General features: G+C 39.7%; 1 protein-coding gene across 1 annotated transcript in view; it reads right to left on the bottom strand.

Moving 5' to 3' along the window:
• The window catches only part of LOC138211543 (astrotactin-2-like), a 230,758-nt gene that overhangs the window by 189,107 nt on the left and 24,638 nt on the right, over positions 1-17,013 (bottom strand). Inside the window, exon 2 of the mRNA XM_069171503.1 lies at positions 94-281. Within this exon, the coding sequence (XP_069027604.1) occupies positions 94-281 (188 nt within the window). The remainder of the gene's footprint in view (positions 1-93; positions 282-17,013) is intronic.

Genomic DNA, 17,013 nt, shown 5'->3' with positions numbered 1-17,013 from the left:
TATATATATATAGAGAGAGAGAGAGAGAGAGAGAGAGAGAGAGAGAGAGAGAGAGAGAGAGAGAGAGAGAGAGAGAGAGAGAGAGAGACTTACCATCACTGAGATGTGGAGCAGATGCATGTGTTCGTGTAGGGCGTGAGCAGGCTCCCGGGCCGTGGGTTGTGTTGTCTGTGCTAGAAGCTCAGACTCCGTCATGGACACATGGAAGTACAGGGTGCCGTTTTCCAGCCACTGCTGCTTCCAGTGTACTTGAGAAATATCTTCTCCCGTACCTGACATCTCTGAGGACAACAAGGGACGAGAAGAAAGAGTATTGGTTTGTGAAGTCAACATTAAATCAATGAGAAACTGACATTCACATTCAGGCTGTTTATTAAAGTGCATGTCCTGCTAACCGATTCTGTGAATATGTCAAAGATGTAAAAATACAAATGTACAAATATGATTTTCATGCGCTATACGAGGTCATGCATTTGTATTCTAGTGCAGTGATCTGTGTCTGCTCACATCAACAGTCTGCTCCAACTAGAAACCTTGAACTTTGACAACCGAAGAAGTCTGTCCAGCTATTATAGTATTGTTCCAGTTGTGTAGCCTGTTTGGTAAAAGCAGCTGTGAAGCCATTGCATTGCCATTTCACAATCTTTAATATGACAACTTGTTCATGGTATTAGTCAGAGATTTATCAAAAATCAAAAAGAATAAGCAGCAAGCATTAAACATTTTTTAGCTGTTATAATCAACACTGCACACAAAATGAGTCACAGATGGAAAAGGCTTATCCCGGTTAACATTCGTTTGTTTACACTTATCTTTTTATTCAGGCGAGGAAGACAGACAAAAAAAACTCTACAAATGAGAAGACAATGGGTCTGTTAAGCTCAATCAAATGTATATGTCAAGAGCACTTGTAGAAATGCCGTCTCACTATTCAATGTCCTCTTATCTGCATAAATCATCCTACATCCAACCAATATAAAACTATCAGCTCCAGGCCACTGCAGGCTTTAAGTATCTAACATCAAAGGAATACTGAAAACATTTAAAAGCATAGCAGAAGAGAAAAATGGGCAAATTGAAAAAAAAAAAAAAGACCAAAAAACACACTAAGTTGCAATTTATGGGGCAAGGAAAAAAAAAAAGATGAAAAAGAGCAGGGGGATCACCAGTTTATCTTGATATGGATCATGGCACAAGAATCTAATGCTATCAAGTGGGAATGGTTGCACAGTAGAGGAGTACCGAGAAGCCTCAGGGAACCGGAGATTCAGAAGCTTGATACAGTATTTGTCATGTGGTTGGGTGACAAGGGCATAGACGTCTGCTGACATCTCCTATCAGCGGCAGGTAGCAAATGACAAATGGCTTTCAGTGCAGCTGGTTATTAACCTGCTGACTCTGGGTCAGAGGACGTGGATGGCAGGGGAGGGATACATGAGCTGTGCTCAATAGTGCCACAGGGCCTTCAGGTGCAGGGAGAGAGTGTGCAGAACAGATTTTCCCTCACAAAGATGACAGAATGCACAATGCCAAAGCTCACACTGCCTTATTAACTCATAACATTACTTGAATATAGTTAGTGTAACCAAGTGATTAAATAATCATTTTTCGTTAACCTTTACTTCATCCTTTTCCTTAATTGATCGTATTTTTTTTTTTTTTTTCAAATATCAGTGTATTTCTGTTTTCTAAAATGTCAGGAAATAATAAAAAGAAATACCAGTATCAAGTTCAGTTCTTTGGGTTGCTTGTTTGTTTTCTCAACAGCATAAAAGTCAAAGAAATTGAATTTATAAATGGATGTAAAACAGAGGCAATATATTGCTTTAATAAATCACTTTATGGAGCAGGAACTGGGATATTTTTGGCATTGTTTTCTTGATTAAATAATTATATGATTAGAGACGGATTGATTGTTTCAGAATTAAGTCAATATACACATTATCTTGAATCTCTCTAGGCTCTCTGAAAGCCCATTAAAAACCTCTTTCCTGTTCGACCTGAGAAATGTTCTATACTTTTTGCTGACTGTAGCATATGATAAAATTTTGTAGAGTGTGAAAATTTTTAAATGCCATAACTGCTGCCTATTCAACTCTTTATGTTTAATCTGTGGGCTGAAGACACACTGCTTAACCTTTCACCTTGACAGCAGAAACAGCTTTGTCTGCTGGGCCAGCAGTGACGTGCCTCCTACCATCTGTTACTGTTTGCAAATGGAGCTTTTCAAACTCCTGTCACATTTACTTACGGACTCTGATATATAAAAAAAAAAATCTTTGGGCATTTCAGATAGCTTTAAATAACTCTGAGTATGCACACCAATGACACTTAGTTTGATCAAAATTAAAAGTGATTTTCTTGTGGACAACCAAAAAGCAAATTGGGCTTTAATAGAAGCAATCACTTGCAGGATAGATGGGCAGTAATAGAGTTTCTAAGGTTGTTAGGTACCTTTGTGCGATTGTTACGTAGATGAGGAAGATCGGTAAGCAGGCTATTTTAAGACAAAAGAATGGCAGTTGTGTGTGTCCTTGTCTTTTGTGCTATGAGGCTTGTCATTGGGCACCAAGCCAGACATTAGTGGGACATAGGTGTATGGTCTCAAGGTCTACTTGTAATTCATTAGGAGGAACATTATTAATGTGTATAGGTGCATGACTGTGTAAGCGTGTAAGCGTGATTGAGGCTGGTATGCTCCCAGCAAGGATGTCAGCAATGGTCCCAAACTCCAAGGACAACCCAAAGAAATGCCTTAATGAACATTTCATAGACAAAGAAAAATGTATCTGTTGATCAATGAGAAATTGTGACATATCTTGAAGCTTGGAACCTGACAGGGTAAAACAACTCAGTTAAAGTGCCTATGTTTTTTTCTGGTGGTTATCAGCCCAGTGGCCATAAATCTCCAGTGTGAGACAGACAGGAGGAGAAACATATTATTGCGATTGCATTATTCAAAACTGCTTGAATGACACAAAAATTTAACCCTGGATTTGAATAATCAATTTAATTGAATTTGAGATCATATTTGAGGATTTACACTTCTTGGGCCACTATTAGTGTAGTCTTTAAATTATTGTTGACCATTTTTCAACGCATACGAGGAGCAATCAATGAGATTACAGACTGCCTCTGTTGCGTGTGGATGGAGGGCAGCATCTTGATGTGCATAGACCAGGAAGAAGCCAAAATATTCACAGGTAAGTATTCCAAGTTACAATTTTTGATCAACATCAGTCCCCGAGTTGCATGTGTTTTTGTGACCACTGGTTTTTGCACAACCACAATTGGAACATGGACCTGAAACTTGAGCAGAGAGAGCACATTAAATTTGGTGTCAAATATTTTAGGGAACAGAAAGAAGTCGCAAGGAGCCAAATCTGGTGAGTAAGGGTGGTGGAGAGCAACGATTGCATTGTTGAGGGTTAGAAACTCGTGTGTTTTCAATGCCCCGTCAGCAAACGCTTTGTCATGTTGGAGATCCCAAGTGCCGTTGCATCACAGTTCAGGTTGTTTGCACTAAATGTTTTCCCTCCAATGCTTCAGAACATCACATTTGAACTCTGTGTTGACAACCTGACCCTGGGGGATAAACTCAGTGCAAAACCCTTTGAATGTCAATGAAAAGCCACCTCGTTGCACTCCTGACCTGAAGGGCCTTCTTTGGTCTTGGAGAGTGACTCTCTGCCCCTCTGAAATGTCACTCAAAACACCTCGCCCAACTCATTGTTTCATTACCGTAGGCTTTCTGTAGCATTTCAAGGGGCTCCAATGCTGATTTCCCAAGTTTGACACAAGATGTGATGTGCTCTCTCCGCTCAAGTCCAAGGACAAGTCCAAAGTGCCTGGACTACTGCACACAAAAACTTGTGTAACTCACGTGCTGTTTCTGTTAAGGTAATGTAAATTGGGATACTTACTCATGACAGTTGCAGCTTCCTCCTGCTTAGTGCACATAACAGTGCAATAAAGTCAAATGCTACAGTCCACAATTTAAATATTTGTTGTCACACTGGTCTGTGTTGCTCTGCTGTCTGTTTTAATCCTCACAGTTCTCTTTGTGGTAAAGTCATTTCAAAACAAAACTCTGGTCGTAGAATTCATAGTTTGCCATGCAGTTATAAAGCATTGCTTTATGTGCAAAACAAAAAAGTGCAGCAACAACTGAAAAAAATTACATTTGACTTTGGGTACCCCGAGTAACGATACAGACCATCAATATTTGGATAAAGTATATTCTTTTTAAGTCACTGGACAAGTCGAAAATAAAACTATTCCTGAAAAGCTGCACCGTCAGATATGAAAATATTGGTATAGTTAGTTTCTATTGACTTTGCATAAAGTTTGCATAACACTTGGGACAGCGCTACTGAAAGCTTCGCCCAAATCCTTGATAAAGCCTACTTATTCTTTTCTAAATCCTCTCTGCAGGTACTTAATATACAAGAGAAATCTATTCAACACTCAATGTCAGCAGAACTCTTTTTACAAGACCTTGTGATCAGACAGTATAAGTGCTCATGCTGTGTCTTACTGTGTTTTTTTCTCTGTCCCTACTTTTATCTGCATTTCCTCAAAGATCTTTTATCTTTTCTCCATCCTTTACAAGGTTGGCTAAAAATTGTTCAACATTGGGTTTACAGAGGTTTTCACATTCTTTACATCTTGAGCAAGAGTGATTTCCACTTAGCACAGTCTCTTGGCGTTGGATATTTGATGAGATGAGGTTTTCTACAACCTCCTAAGAGTAAAAACAGAGCCAACGGAGAGCGGAGGGAACTCTAACCCTAAATGCTTGCATCCTAAACTCATGCTACTTACTGAGTTGTACAAAAAGAGATAAGCTGTTTTACAAATAAGCATCAGTAAGTCCATTCAGGGTTTAGTGCCATACACCAGTTTTCTGACCAATCCTGAAGTACACTTTAGCTGCAAGTGGCACACGGCACTGAACAGATTTCGTTTTCCTCATGGAAAGGTGGTATCAAGCAGATAGCGATAAAGTTTGTTAGAGAGGACAGATGAGTAAAAGGTCTAGATAGGAAAGTTTGTTCGCGGCGGGACGGTTGGGTGGAAAGCTTGTAGTTTCACAAGAAATAGGTAGAACCAGCTGGAGACCAGACGTTGGATTGTGGTCAAGCCAGCAAATCATTTCTGTTACCGAGCTGATGGTGCTGTAGGAGATACTATAAATGAGGTGTATGAAAGGAAAAGGGGAAAATATTTTGACTTAGTGATAGAAGTAGAGGGGCGGGAGGGCAGCACAAAGGTAAGTCATGTAGATGTAGGTAGTGAAAGTTTTATTGCATGTTCAAAATCATGGGGCAGAGCCTGAGGCAGGTGGTAAGGGGAACGGTGAAGCAGCTGAGCAGGGCGGTCTCTAGATTTGGCGTGGGGCGTGCATGCTAAATATGTCGATTATTCTTAGTAGTTTAATGGGTGGAGACGTTGTACGTAAATTAACGGACACAGCATAGTGTATGGGTGATGGAGTTTAACAGGTTAACGGTATAAGTAAGGAACGTTTGTAGCGGAGATAGTTGACGAGGGGTTTGGGCAAATTCTTCTTCTCGAGGGGTTGTCCGCAAAATAAAAATGAAAAAAAACACCTGTGAATGGAAGCGCCCACCGGACAAACTCAGTGAAATTCTCGACACTCCCACCTCGTGTGTGGCTCGTACCCGGTGTGCGAGGGGAGTAGGGAAACTCTGTGCTTGATAGTGTCTCACTGAAGTCTATACAAGTTGGTTTGTCCTATTAATAAAGCAGAATAGGGAAATAGTATAGCCTTCAGTGAGGTAATGGGGCATTTGTTAGGTGAGGACAGGCTGTGAATGGAGTCAGTCGACCCCTGGGGGTTTTCACAGAATCCTCTGACACTGTGTGTAGTATGAAGCAACAAAGGCATCGCTGCTGTCGTGGAAGAGACTAAACTAGGCAAAATCAATTTATTTTATCTGACATCTAATTTAATGCACAAAGTTGCTCTGCTTATTAAAAGTAAATTCCACCCTGAAACTGAATGCCCACTTGCTGTTTTAAAATTTCTCCTTTTGAATTAGTCCGGATTAGTTTCTCTTCATGCTGAACAACAGACGAAGGACTTGTAACGATGTCATCCAGAGACAAATCCAGGAGCTGCTCCACTGATCATGAACAACGGAAAAATGGCTTTTACACTGTGATGGTTTGGGCACATTTTCTGATTCGCAGCTGGAACTCATTTGAATAGAATGCCTCTGAACATTTTACGAGCCCACAGAGTCAAAATCTAATTCAGTGTCAATGGACCATCTCTGAAAAGTATGAACAATACATCCTCAATTCAACCCTCAATGCTCTTTTTTCCCAGCTCGGGAGGTTGTAGTGTCTTTTTGAAGACACTGACTTTCCTGCCTGAAGTCTTGTTTCAAAGTGGATGAAGAGTGTCTTAGAAATCCGAGCCTACAAGCACACTATCTACGCCATACAGTACGACTCGTATGATCAAATCAATCTTCAACATCATGACCACTAATTAAAGCGCAGTCAAGCTGTGTGCTGATAATGATCCCATGCCTCCAGCAGTCTTATAGATACAAGTTCAAAGCCTTGCAAATGTCTACATTAGAATATATTATTTAGTACCTGACAAACATATGTGCCACAACGTACATACAGTACAACGCTTGCCTGCACAACAACACATGTTCCCCAAAGGTTGACATGCATCAGTATACAGATGATCAGAGCAGTGATTGTTCAGCCCTGACACCTCGGCTCCTTGACAGTTTGTCAGCTCCGCAACAAGTCCGTGTCATCAACATTTACAATGATGAAAGCTGGCACCCTAAAGGCACTTTGCTGCTTGTCATTACATACGTAGAGTCGCACGTCTTCTGAAGACTGCACTCCGCATCTCATTGCTCAGTCTGCTTATAGTATAGATGACACCACAATAGGCAGATGGAAATTCAATAATTCATATGAGAGAATAAGGACAGATTCATTGGTTTCAAATGTCTCCCCCCAAAATGAAAGCAAGGACAGAAAAGGAGAGGTGAGAATGCATGCAAGAGGGAGACGAGCAGACAAGAGAGGGGGAGACGGAAAGGGGAAAAGGATTTATCAGTCTGACACTCATCAAAAGTATCCCAGAGTATTAGCATACCTCCCAGACATTCAAATTCTGCCTCAACACATCTCTGTCAGCTGTGACAATAGCAAATTCTACATGTTTTCACTTCAACTTCAGACTGCTGTCGACTGTCAGGAAAACAGAAAATGTTCATCAACAGCAAAACAAACAGGTTTTAAAAACAAATGCCTTCATGATTAGCTACTGAATGCTCTTGATGTCACATCTTCCTGCTAATTGTACAATTACCATTCATAATGACCATATGGGAGCTATGGAATATTTAGGCATGAGCGACAAAAAGGCATGCAGGTTTCACCTTCCAATTTAACACCCATGCATCTAAATGCCATCCTAATGTCTCATTATGAACATTAATGAAATAGCTCGCATTCACATAAAGATCATTGAAAATGAACACGATTAAAAATGCATCAAGATTTGTTTTTTTTAAACCAGGAAATGTCAGGGTTGTTTACACAAACATGCCACACAGTGCGATAATCAGCATTTGACCATTTATTGCTTCTATTTTCAGTTTAGCGCCAGTATCCCAGAAGTTGGTTCATTTATTTTTTTTTGAGCCATACTCAAGGTCATCTGGAAGAAACATGAGATCCACATTTTCAGGCAATTTTTGGCCTAATTATTTGAAGTCAGATTGAATTTCTACCACCTGCCTATTAACTCAGAGGGCACATAACATGTTTTGGTTGAATTAAACACTGATTTTTGGGCATGGCGACATAAAAATAGATTGTTACGCAGCATACAATGATTCTATGTGGGATTTATAATTGCCAGTCAAAGCTGTGAAGAGTTTTCTACACCCAGTACGGTAGATTGCGGTCACTATACTTCCTCTCTCAATCAGCGCTGTGGGATCAAATTCTGTTTACTCAACACCTGTTTCTCTGTATGACCCGATTTTCACCTCACTTCTCCACATACTCCCCACCACAGGCCTCTTTATGCACTTGACACTTTGCACCACCCGACTTTTCTCAAGCTGGAATGTATAAGTAGCACTTCACCAATAATAAGATCACCAGCCAACACAATAACTGTCAATGAATGAACAGAATTTGGTCAAAAAGACGTTCATGGACCTGTTAACCAAATCCATCTGAATTAGAAACATAAGTACATTATGAACAGTGACTAACGCAGTGATTTCTAAATTTGTTATGGTTGGAGCTCTGCATATACAGAATGTGACAAAGAAAACAGTTGGTTAATGTCAGTGGAGCAGAAGGAACGACGCAGAATGTTTAAACTGTGGCAACAACTGTCTGTTGAGTTCTTGGTGGGTTCCTCTGAAGAATCTCCAGCTAACAAGAGGCTCTGCCAGTGCCAGCGAGGCCTTCTAGCTCATATCTAAACCCATGCTAACTCCCACTGTGCTCTATCACAGCAGCAGCTGTTGGACTGTGTGCTGACCACCTCCTACAGAAAACCAATCATAATTTCAGAGACACTGCCAATGAGCCTCGCAGCATGAAGGAGAAGGTGACTTATGACTTGGGAATATACAACCAAGGCGCAGAAGTAACAGTATTAGGAAGGTGTAGTGAATGTTGCAAGGAAAGCACACCGTTCGTTTCTCTTTTCACCCAGTAAACATCCAATAACTTAAGTGAAGTCACAGCCAGATAATGCATGTCTCTAAAAGCATTATTTTATTATTTTTATATATATATATACACATCCATACATTCAAACATACCACACACATGCAAACTATAGCTATGCACAGATAGTGCTTTACATTGTCAAACAACACACACAAGTGCAAAGTAAGGAATGAATTATAGAACAGGATTTGTTTTATAGCTGGACTAACAGACCTCTGGGAACCTGTTGTGACAGAGTAAATAGAATAAACAAATAGCTGTTTGCCAGTGGCCCCTCTGTGGCACAGCGGGACCTGGATTATTTCTCATTAGCATTGAATACATTCTCTCGTGTGTGTAATTGTTCATGCGTCAGTGTGTGTCAGTGTGTCCGTGTGTGTGTGCGTGTTTCCACTGTTACTCAAGGTCACCTCAGTTCTAAACAATCTAAATCGATAGACACATTTTGAAAAGTGACATTTTTATTGTGCAATCAAGTCAAATTTATTTTTTTCGGGGTTTTTTTTCTATAAATTTGCATCATTATCCCACTAAAAACTATTTAAAGTGTAATGTGTGGATCTATAAACACTTTGTCCCTTGTGCTCTTCAGGATTAGTGAGGCGGAGAGCCAAAAAAAGCAGGAGCCCTCCCACTCCTAATGTATTTAAAGTGACACATTAACGAGATAAACAGTCCCCTTATCTGCTGAGTGCATGGGCTTCTTCTAAAACACTACAATCCCATTAACAAGACCTATTCTGATTCCGCATCTCTCTCATTCACTCTTACTATATTGTAAGGCTTGTCCACGGATGGGAGTGCCAATATGGGAGGTTTGTGGGTAATAATACACGCATGGAGATTTACTAATCCTTTGTTTTGACCTCTTCAATTGAGACCTCGGTCAAACAACAAGTGCACTTACAGCACTCGTGTCAACTCTGTGCCAAGGAGAGATAAGATAGAAAATAACATCTGAAAACATGTAGATATTGCTACCACCAAACGTAATGTGAAGGATGAAACCGTTGTTTTCTGTGGGAGATATTTACTAGCGTGTCGAGTCATCTCAGTTTTTATATTTAATGTGATATTATAGTCCTGATTAAAACAATCGGATGCCAGACTATTTTGACACGTTGTACGCCAAGAAATTGATGGAATGAAATTTCCATGGTTAAAGGCACATTTGAGACAATAGTGTATTCATTCCATTGAGGAAGGCTGTATTGGAACAAATGACCAAATGTCATTAGTTCAATCCGTTTGGCCTTGTAACAATGGACCATGATGTGTTCAGTACACACAACTGAAAATACACTGCTCAACGATGAATTCATGGATGTATTCAACGAGAAACCTTCCATGTTTGAGAATGCAGTTTCGTAGGAGGATGAAATGATAAATATCTCAGGATGAGTTCTGACAGTCAGGGGTCACCAAATGGGATGTTTCTGTCAGCTCCCATTTGGTTCAGTGAGTCACGATAACAAAGCGAGTCCTGCTCCACTAAATGCATCCACTGCAATTATACTGTGTACCGTGTCGAAGATGTGGGTGATTCCATGCGGACAGATCTGTACCTTGAACTTTCAACAAAGTGTGTACATGTTGATAAGTCTCAGCAAGCCACTGATGCCTTGGCATGATGCTTAATTCACTCTTTTTTCTTTTCTCCATAACGAGTTTTGTCAATTTCTCAATTTATAAAAGTATGAAAGCAATTGGCTTGTAACTATTTGTTTCTTAACAGGACGTGATCTAGCTCGACGCTATGAGCTTGACACCTCAGCAGCTGCTTACCGGATCAGTCGTGTGCCTGGCCCAGACTCTCTGATGACATAAAGTATGCGACATCAGTCTCAGGCAGGAATTGCATCATTAGGCACCACTCACTGGTTCTGCAGTCTTTACTAGCATTGGCACTACAGTATAAAAGTGTGTCATTTAAATGACTCGCATGTCAAGCCTGTGGCATAGCAACATCAGCGTGCTGCATCGTGAGACATCGTTACAGATCCAGTATGCACAATACACCAGAAACAGCACTGTGTCGGGTAAATTAAAAAAAAAGATGGCGCTGCATAGAAGGCTTAGCGTGTTTTTGATTTGTTGCTGTGCTTTTTGTGCGGAAGCAACATTTTTATAGGAACGTAATCACTAAAGAGAGAGTAAATTGTCTGCTTGTGACTGAGACTGTTAAACATCATCAATCGAAAGTTCCTATGAAAAACCCAAATATCTATAAGTGGCTTAGACTTGTGCAGAATTTTTTTTATATATTTATTCAGACAATTGAGTAGGAGTTATGAAATTTAAATTGCCCATTTAAAACAGAATAAAACATCTTTCAGATTACAGGGTATTTCCAAAGTTATTCAGATAATTAGAGAAGGAAGGTTTTGTGTAAACAACAATTGACAAAAATAGTGAGACTGATGCTTTTTACAGCGATGTATCCTCAATTTTCCAAACTATAACCTTTCCCTATCCTCACAGCTGTTTGTCATTACAGTATGTACTTTCTCTTAAGAGTTTACCATTCTGTCCCGTTGAGGACTGAAAACCTGAGAATTATTGCAGCTCTCAATAATGACATTATTGCGCCATTTCTTTAACACCATGCTTCATGAATCTCCGCTGCGACTTTGATGACAGGCTGCTAGTTCCAGGGCACAGCCGCTGCTGCCATCAGTAATCTTGCAGTCATTAAATTCTTTACTCTTTGGATGACTTTTTGAAACACTTAAATGTTCCTGATCTGGATCCTTCTTCATCTCTTCTTATGACCCCTGAAGTGCTATGTTGCTTGCAGTTTTGCATTTCATTCTCGACTGCATCCAACATTTATTTTGTCCGCTACCATGTTATCCTTCAATCTGTTGTATTATTGCGCCCATTGTGCTCATCCCTCTCATGGGAGGTATGTTTGTTGTCTGCGTGTAGGTCTGTGTGAGATTCCTTTTCTATTCCAGCTGCCCTTTCCCATCTCGCATATTTTTATTTTGTCAACTGAGCACTGTGCATAGTTGGGCACTACTGTACGAAGCCCAAAAATGCAGGAAATGTATACATCATACTGTACAGACCAAACCTTGACATGACCCAAACCTGTCATCATAGAATCCTTCCCACATGCGTATTCTCACTCAGTGCTTAACAAGTAAGTGTCCGTGATAATTCAGTTTATTTGCATCATACTTGAGTGGCAAAATCAAACCCTACACTCGTGCCAGGGTGTCAAACACTTATGTTTTATTATAGCCTACTGGCATCATATACAAGCTGCCTTAAGTTTACATACCAAAAACTACGTGGTAGGTTTCAGAGAATGTCATGGTTTGGGTTAAATATGACATAGTCGCAATTTGGTTAGGTTTCGGCACTAGAACTACTTAATTAGGGTTTGGTAAAGATCATGGTTGAGGTTAGTGAGTCGAGTAAATTAAATACATTACATAAGTACCTTACTGACATTTCTCTAAAGAAATCACATCGACTTTTGTTCTCACTGACTTTGACAGTTTCCTGGGTGAAAGACCTGTGTTTGTTCCATTTCACCACCTCCCTCTGTGGACTTTGTCACACAACCTTGTTCAACCCGGGTGGTCACGGTTTGAACACCAAAGGGTACCTTGTGTCTATCTGTTTGACACCAATGGCTTTGACATCCTGGGGATGAGAATGGGCGACACGATCTGGCTCCAATTCAGTCTGACAATGATGCACTTCACATCATAAAATAATGGATAAAAATATAACAAGATATATTACTATATTCTCTTCTATTGTAGTTTAAAGCGAACAAAAGGTAGAAGAATTATAACTTACTGAGAAAAAAATATTGAACAGGATTCAGTTCTTGGCCAATGAGGGCTTCTTATGGCTCCAAAGAGACTTAACTTCTGGATTTAGCTGGACACACAAAAGGTCCAACACTGGCACCGACTGTAGCTAACTACTCTACAACATTATACGAAACCTCTTTCCAAGTGCTTGAAATGTAGCAGTTCCCACCAAAACTGAATTATCTGGGCTGTAAATTAGTGGCTGAATGATGTAAAAATACGATCTGACAATCAAATCTGATGTACAGCAGTTTATGTGGGCGAGCACGTAGAGATACTGCTCTGTATTTTGAAAGAACTAGTGCCATTTCATAAGACCCTGAGGTCTACACTCATCCATGTCATGGGCAGATGTTTGGCAATTTGCTCGAGGCAACTAAAACTGTTCATCTGGAGCAGTGACAGTTATTCAAACTTGAAAATTCCTCCACTCATTGAAAACTCTTGGGAAGCTGTTTTTTGTTTTTTTTCAGTTTTCCTCAACTGTCCTCCTCTCACACATGAATATCCCTCCTCATCTGTGAATGCGAGCTCATGGTATATATATATATATATATAAATGAGCTACTATAAAATATAAATAAATAAATGAGCTACTATAAAAAATGAGCCTGTGTTGATTTTTAAGAGTTAATTAATTTCCTGTGGGCATGGCTGTGTTTTGCCTGATTAATGACGGTAATGCCATTGGCATGCTGACTTGGGTCCCTTGTCACTGGAGATAAATCAGAGGTGCACTGAAAAGCGTCATGCCCCAGCTGTGTCCAACATGTTCCCTTTAACTTGCTCGCTGACCTACAACACAATTAGGGGGTGACCATGGATGTGCATGATCATAAGTAATGTACTTTGTTACTCATAAGACAGAGGGAAGCAGACAGGTGTGGGTAGTAAAGCCCCATTCCTCAGTGACTTGCATATTTTCCTTATTTTGCTTACACATATTCCATTGTACTGATGTTTGCAGTACAATCAGTGACATTCAGTTCACTGATATTCAAAGATTTGGGATGCTGTTTTTAAACTTCCTTTGCTCAGGTTTATTCGTTGCTTTTTAACTCGACTAACGTCAACGAGCTATATAGAATATTACGTGATCAGTGAGAGGAAAAGACCTACATTAACTCTGCTAAGGTCAGCCATATTTGGTCCTTGTAGAATAGTGTTGCCAGTGTACTACGCTTTGAGATTTATAACCACCAAGCCGAGAGCTTGTTACAAAGATCTGGGACTGAGACCATTCTCGTATTAGGTCGTGTCCGTTGGGTTTATGTGAAGCCTCAGGGAAAAGGTCCCGGACTGTTGTACTGAAATGAACTGAGTCATCAGTATCCCCAGTGATAATGTCAATTTTCTGTGATACTGTAATGCATGACTTGAGGCCAAATCCACTGAATCCGTCTGTGTCGCATTCTGGCTCCAATATGGCCACTCGAGCTGATCGTTGCCATTAAGGTCAATGCTTTATATTCCACCGGACGCACCACGGTGCATTTCAACGGCGTCCCAGAAGCGGGTCTGCACATTGCTGAAGAAGTGCTTAAGATAGGTGCCAAGTCTATTTCTATAGAAGGCGACAGAGAAGCTTGTCTGTAGGCTACAGCACAACAAAAGTAGGAAAAACAATTAGCACATTTACAACAGAAAAACAAAACCATTTAACGACTGAAGCAAAACAAAAACATTTTACTGTGTAGCCTACTTACTCATTGTAGAAGTAAACAAATCGAGAACCAAATCGGCTTAAAAAAAACAAACACTCCATGACTGTTTCTGAGACGCTCCCGCTTGAGTATGAAGCCAACCGGGAGGACAAACAAGACAGACAGAACGTCACAGTAATGTAACCTGAGGAATATTGGTGTTACAGTATGTCAAAGGCCAATATTTTGGACGTAGATTTGTTATGTGGGTTTTAATACTGAGCAAAACGCTTCCTTGAGTGTACTGAGGTTATTTCCTTGACAACATGGTATACTGGTGACTAAGAACAGTAGTAGGAGAGGCACGATGCTCATGGATCATTGTGAAATATGCACAATTACACACAGGAAACACAATGCACTAAGTGAATTTAAATGAGTTTGATTAAGAAGAGAAATCATTTGCTTTTGGCAGCTTATTTGAGCTGCTGTATTTATATTTTCCCAAGTGTACATCCTAGATAACCACGAGTTTCCTCTGAGAAAAACAAATCCGCACAACTTCCTCACGGTGTCATGCAAAGGAGAGTCCTGTGTTTAAAACAGGATGAAAGTAGTGATTGTGACCGTCACAACCTCTAACATGCCCAGTGGTAATGTATGTTAATGTACCCTCCCACCACCCACCCCCAAGGGTCCCGGGAGCACCTTGCCACAAATACAGCGAAGTGTACTTGGCACCCCAAAGTCAGTGCACAACGTGCACTTGACTGCGACCTGCACTACGGTCACAGGTTCAAAAAACAGAGCTTAAATTTAACCACACAGGTTTGCTTGCCTAATATTGAATATACTTCAAGATACTAAAGGAACAAACAATTAAAAAAAGATTTTGGCACTGAACATTCAAACATTCTGTTACTGAATGTGAGGAGTGTTACAGAATCATAGATTTGGTTTATAATCACACAAAAAGTCACCGTATGTATTCTAACATATGTCCATGTTCTACCATTCTTTCTTCGGGAATAAAATGTACTTGAAGTTTGTCTGAAATGTTCTCAAAGTAAAAGAAACAAACCATTAATTAATCCAATTGTGTGAAATCGGTCGAGTATCCAACTTTATTTTATATCCAAGATTGTCTTCAGAGAAATAATGTTCCTTCTTATGAGTATGCATTTGAAAATATGCAGCAGGGAAAATAGAATAATGAGTGGTGGATCTGTGTAAATGATGAATAAGAAGCAATTGTCTGGATATCAAAAAGGTAACTTGAAAAGAGAGTTTGCAGTCACAACTTTACACTGCAAGAGACACTGATGGCACAAGATGTATTTTACAGACTAAATAAAGAATCCAAAGAAATTAACAGGTTTTCGAACAGCATTCCAAGAAAAGTACACCACAGACCCATTTTCAATGAACTGCGAATGACTATGGAGGTATGAAGACTTAATGTTCCATGGAGATATCCACTGCAGAATGCTTTTCAACTCGTATGAATAAAGGACAAAACTGATTCCAGCCTTTTCAGTATAATCTCGCTGAATATTTATCACTTACTAAATTGAAGTTGAAACTGCAAAAGCAGTCGGATGTTTTTAAACAGGAAAAAACAAAACCATCAGAAATGATTGATTCAGGTACGTGGACAACACATATTTCTGTTTTTACAAATTGGTGTCTGAGAGTTTGGCCAAAGAAAAACAGTGCAATAAAAGTCACTTTCCATCACATTGTACATTTTAATGATCTTGTGACTACAAAAAACAATCAAATCAAACAATTATCATTTTTAATACACATGGAAAAGTAAAAAACTCTCAAAGCATGACTTAACTATGATAATTAAGACTTTAACATTGAAACTGCCTGTAAATGAAATGCTGCTAATATCCCATAACTCTTCCCAAATAGATTAATCCATAACAAATAATCCAAAAATAAATGGTTTCCAACCATCCCTAATGTCCTCCACGCGCTGTCCACCTCCTTGTGAAATGAATAAAACACTCTAAAGACCTTAATCCCCTCTAATTCCTCGCTTTTGTTTTTTCCTCCTTTCTAGATAAATAAATATGAGGAGAATTGGAGTTAACTTGGCATGCTATACTTTATTAGTGTAAGAGGCTTATCGTCAGCATATGAACCCAGTTCCAATATCACTCAGTACTGTATAAGCTTCCAGCTCTGGATACTGACAACACTGACAATGAAAATGAAAAGTGAAAGAAGATTAGGAAAAGCTGCAGAGGACCAGTAAGACTTCAGTGGCTCGGTTGATAGAAGGAGACACATCGTGAAAAGTTCATGCAACAAGTAGAGCTGAAGAAGGTCCGACTGACAGGCAATCCTACGATGAATGTTCACACCGACATCTTGTAAGACTTGAAGTGAAAACATCGGTCACATATTCTTTGCAGGAGTTGGATGTTGGATTGTTCTTGTCCAGACCAACTGGTCCACTTCATTACAAATGATGAATGAGTACTGGTGATTTTAGAGAAGATTAATCGACATTCATCGAGCTCTCTGTTGGAGCCAAAGAAAAGTAATGCTTCAAAATCATATGGTCATTTGATGTCAAATGCTTTTCACCCTTTCATTTGTATTGTTATGTTGTTATTGTTATGTTATTGTTATGTTATGTTGTTATGTTTGTTTGCTGCAGCGAGGAAGATCAATAACAGCATAGCCATAAAGTAATGCTGAGCAGACTAAAACTTGACTTACGGTAACTACGGACAAACGTTTTAAATGTTTTATATTTAATATTTTGTACT

The sequence above is a fragment of the Embiotoca jacksoni genome, unplaced genomic scaffold (genome assembly GCF_022577435.1).
Source record: "Embiotoca jacksoni isolate LCO1_2020_lvr unplaced genomic scaffold, fEmbJac1.0.p SCAF_10, whole genome shotgun sequence".
Taxonomy (NCBI): domain Eukaryota; kingdom Metazoa; phylum Chordata; class Actinopteri; family Embiotocidae; genus Embiotoca; species Embiotoca jacksoni.
This window is presented reverse-complemented; position numbering and strand designations above follow the sequence as displayed.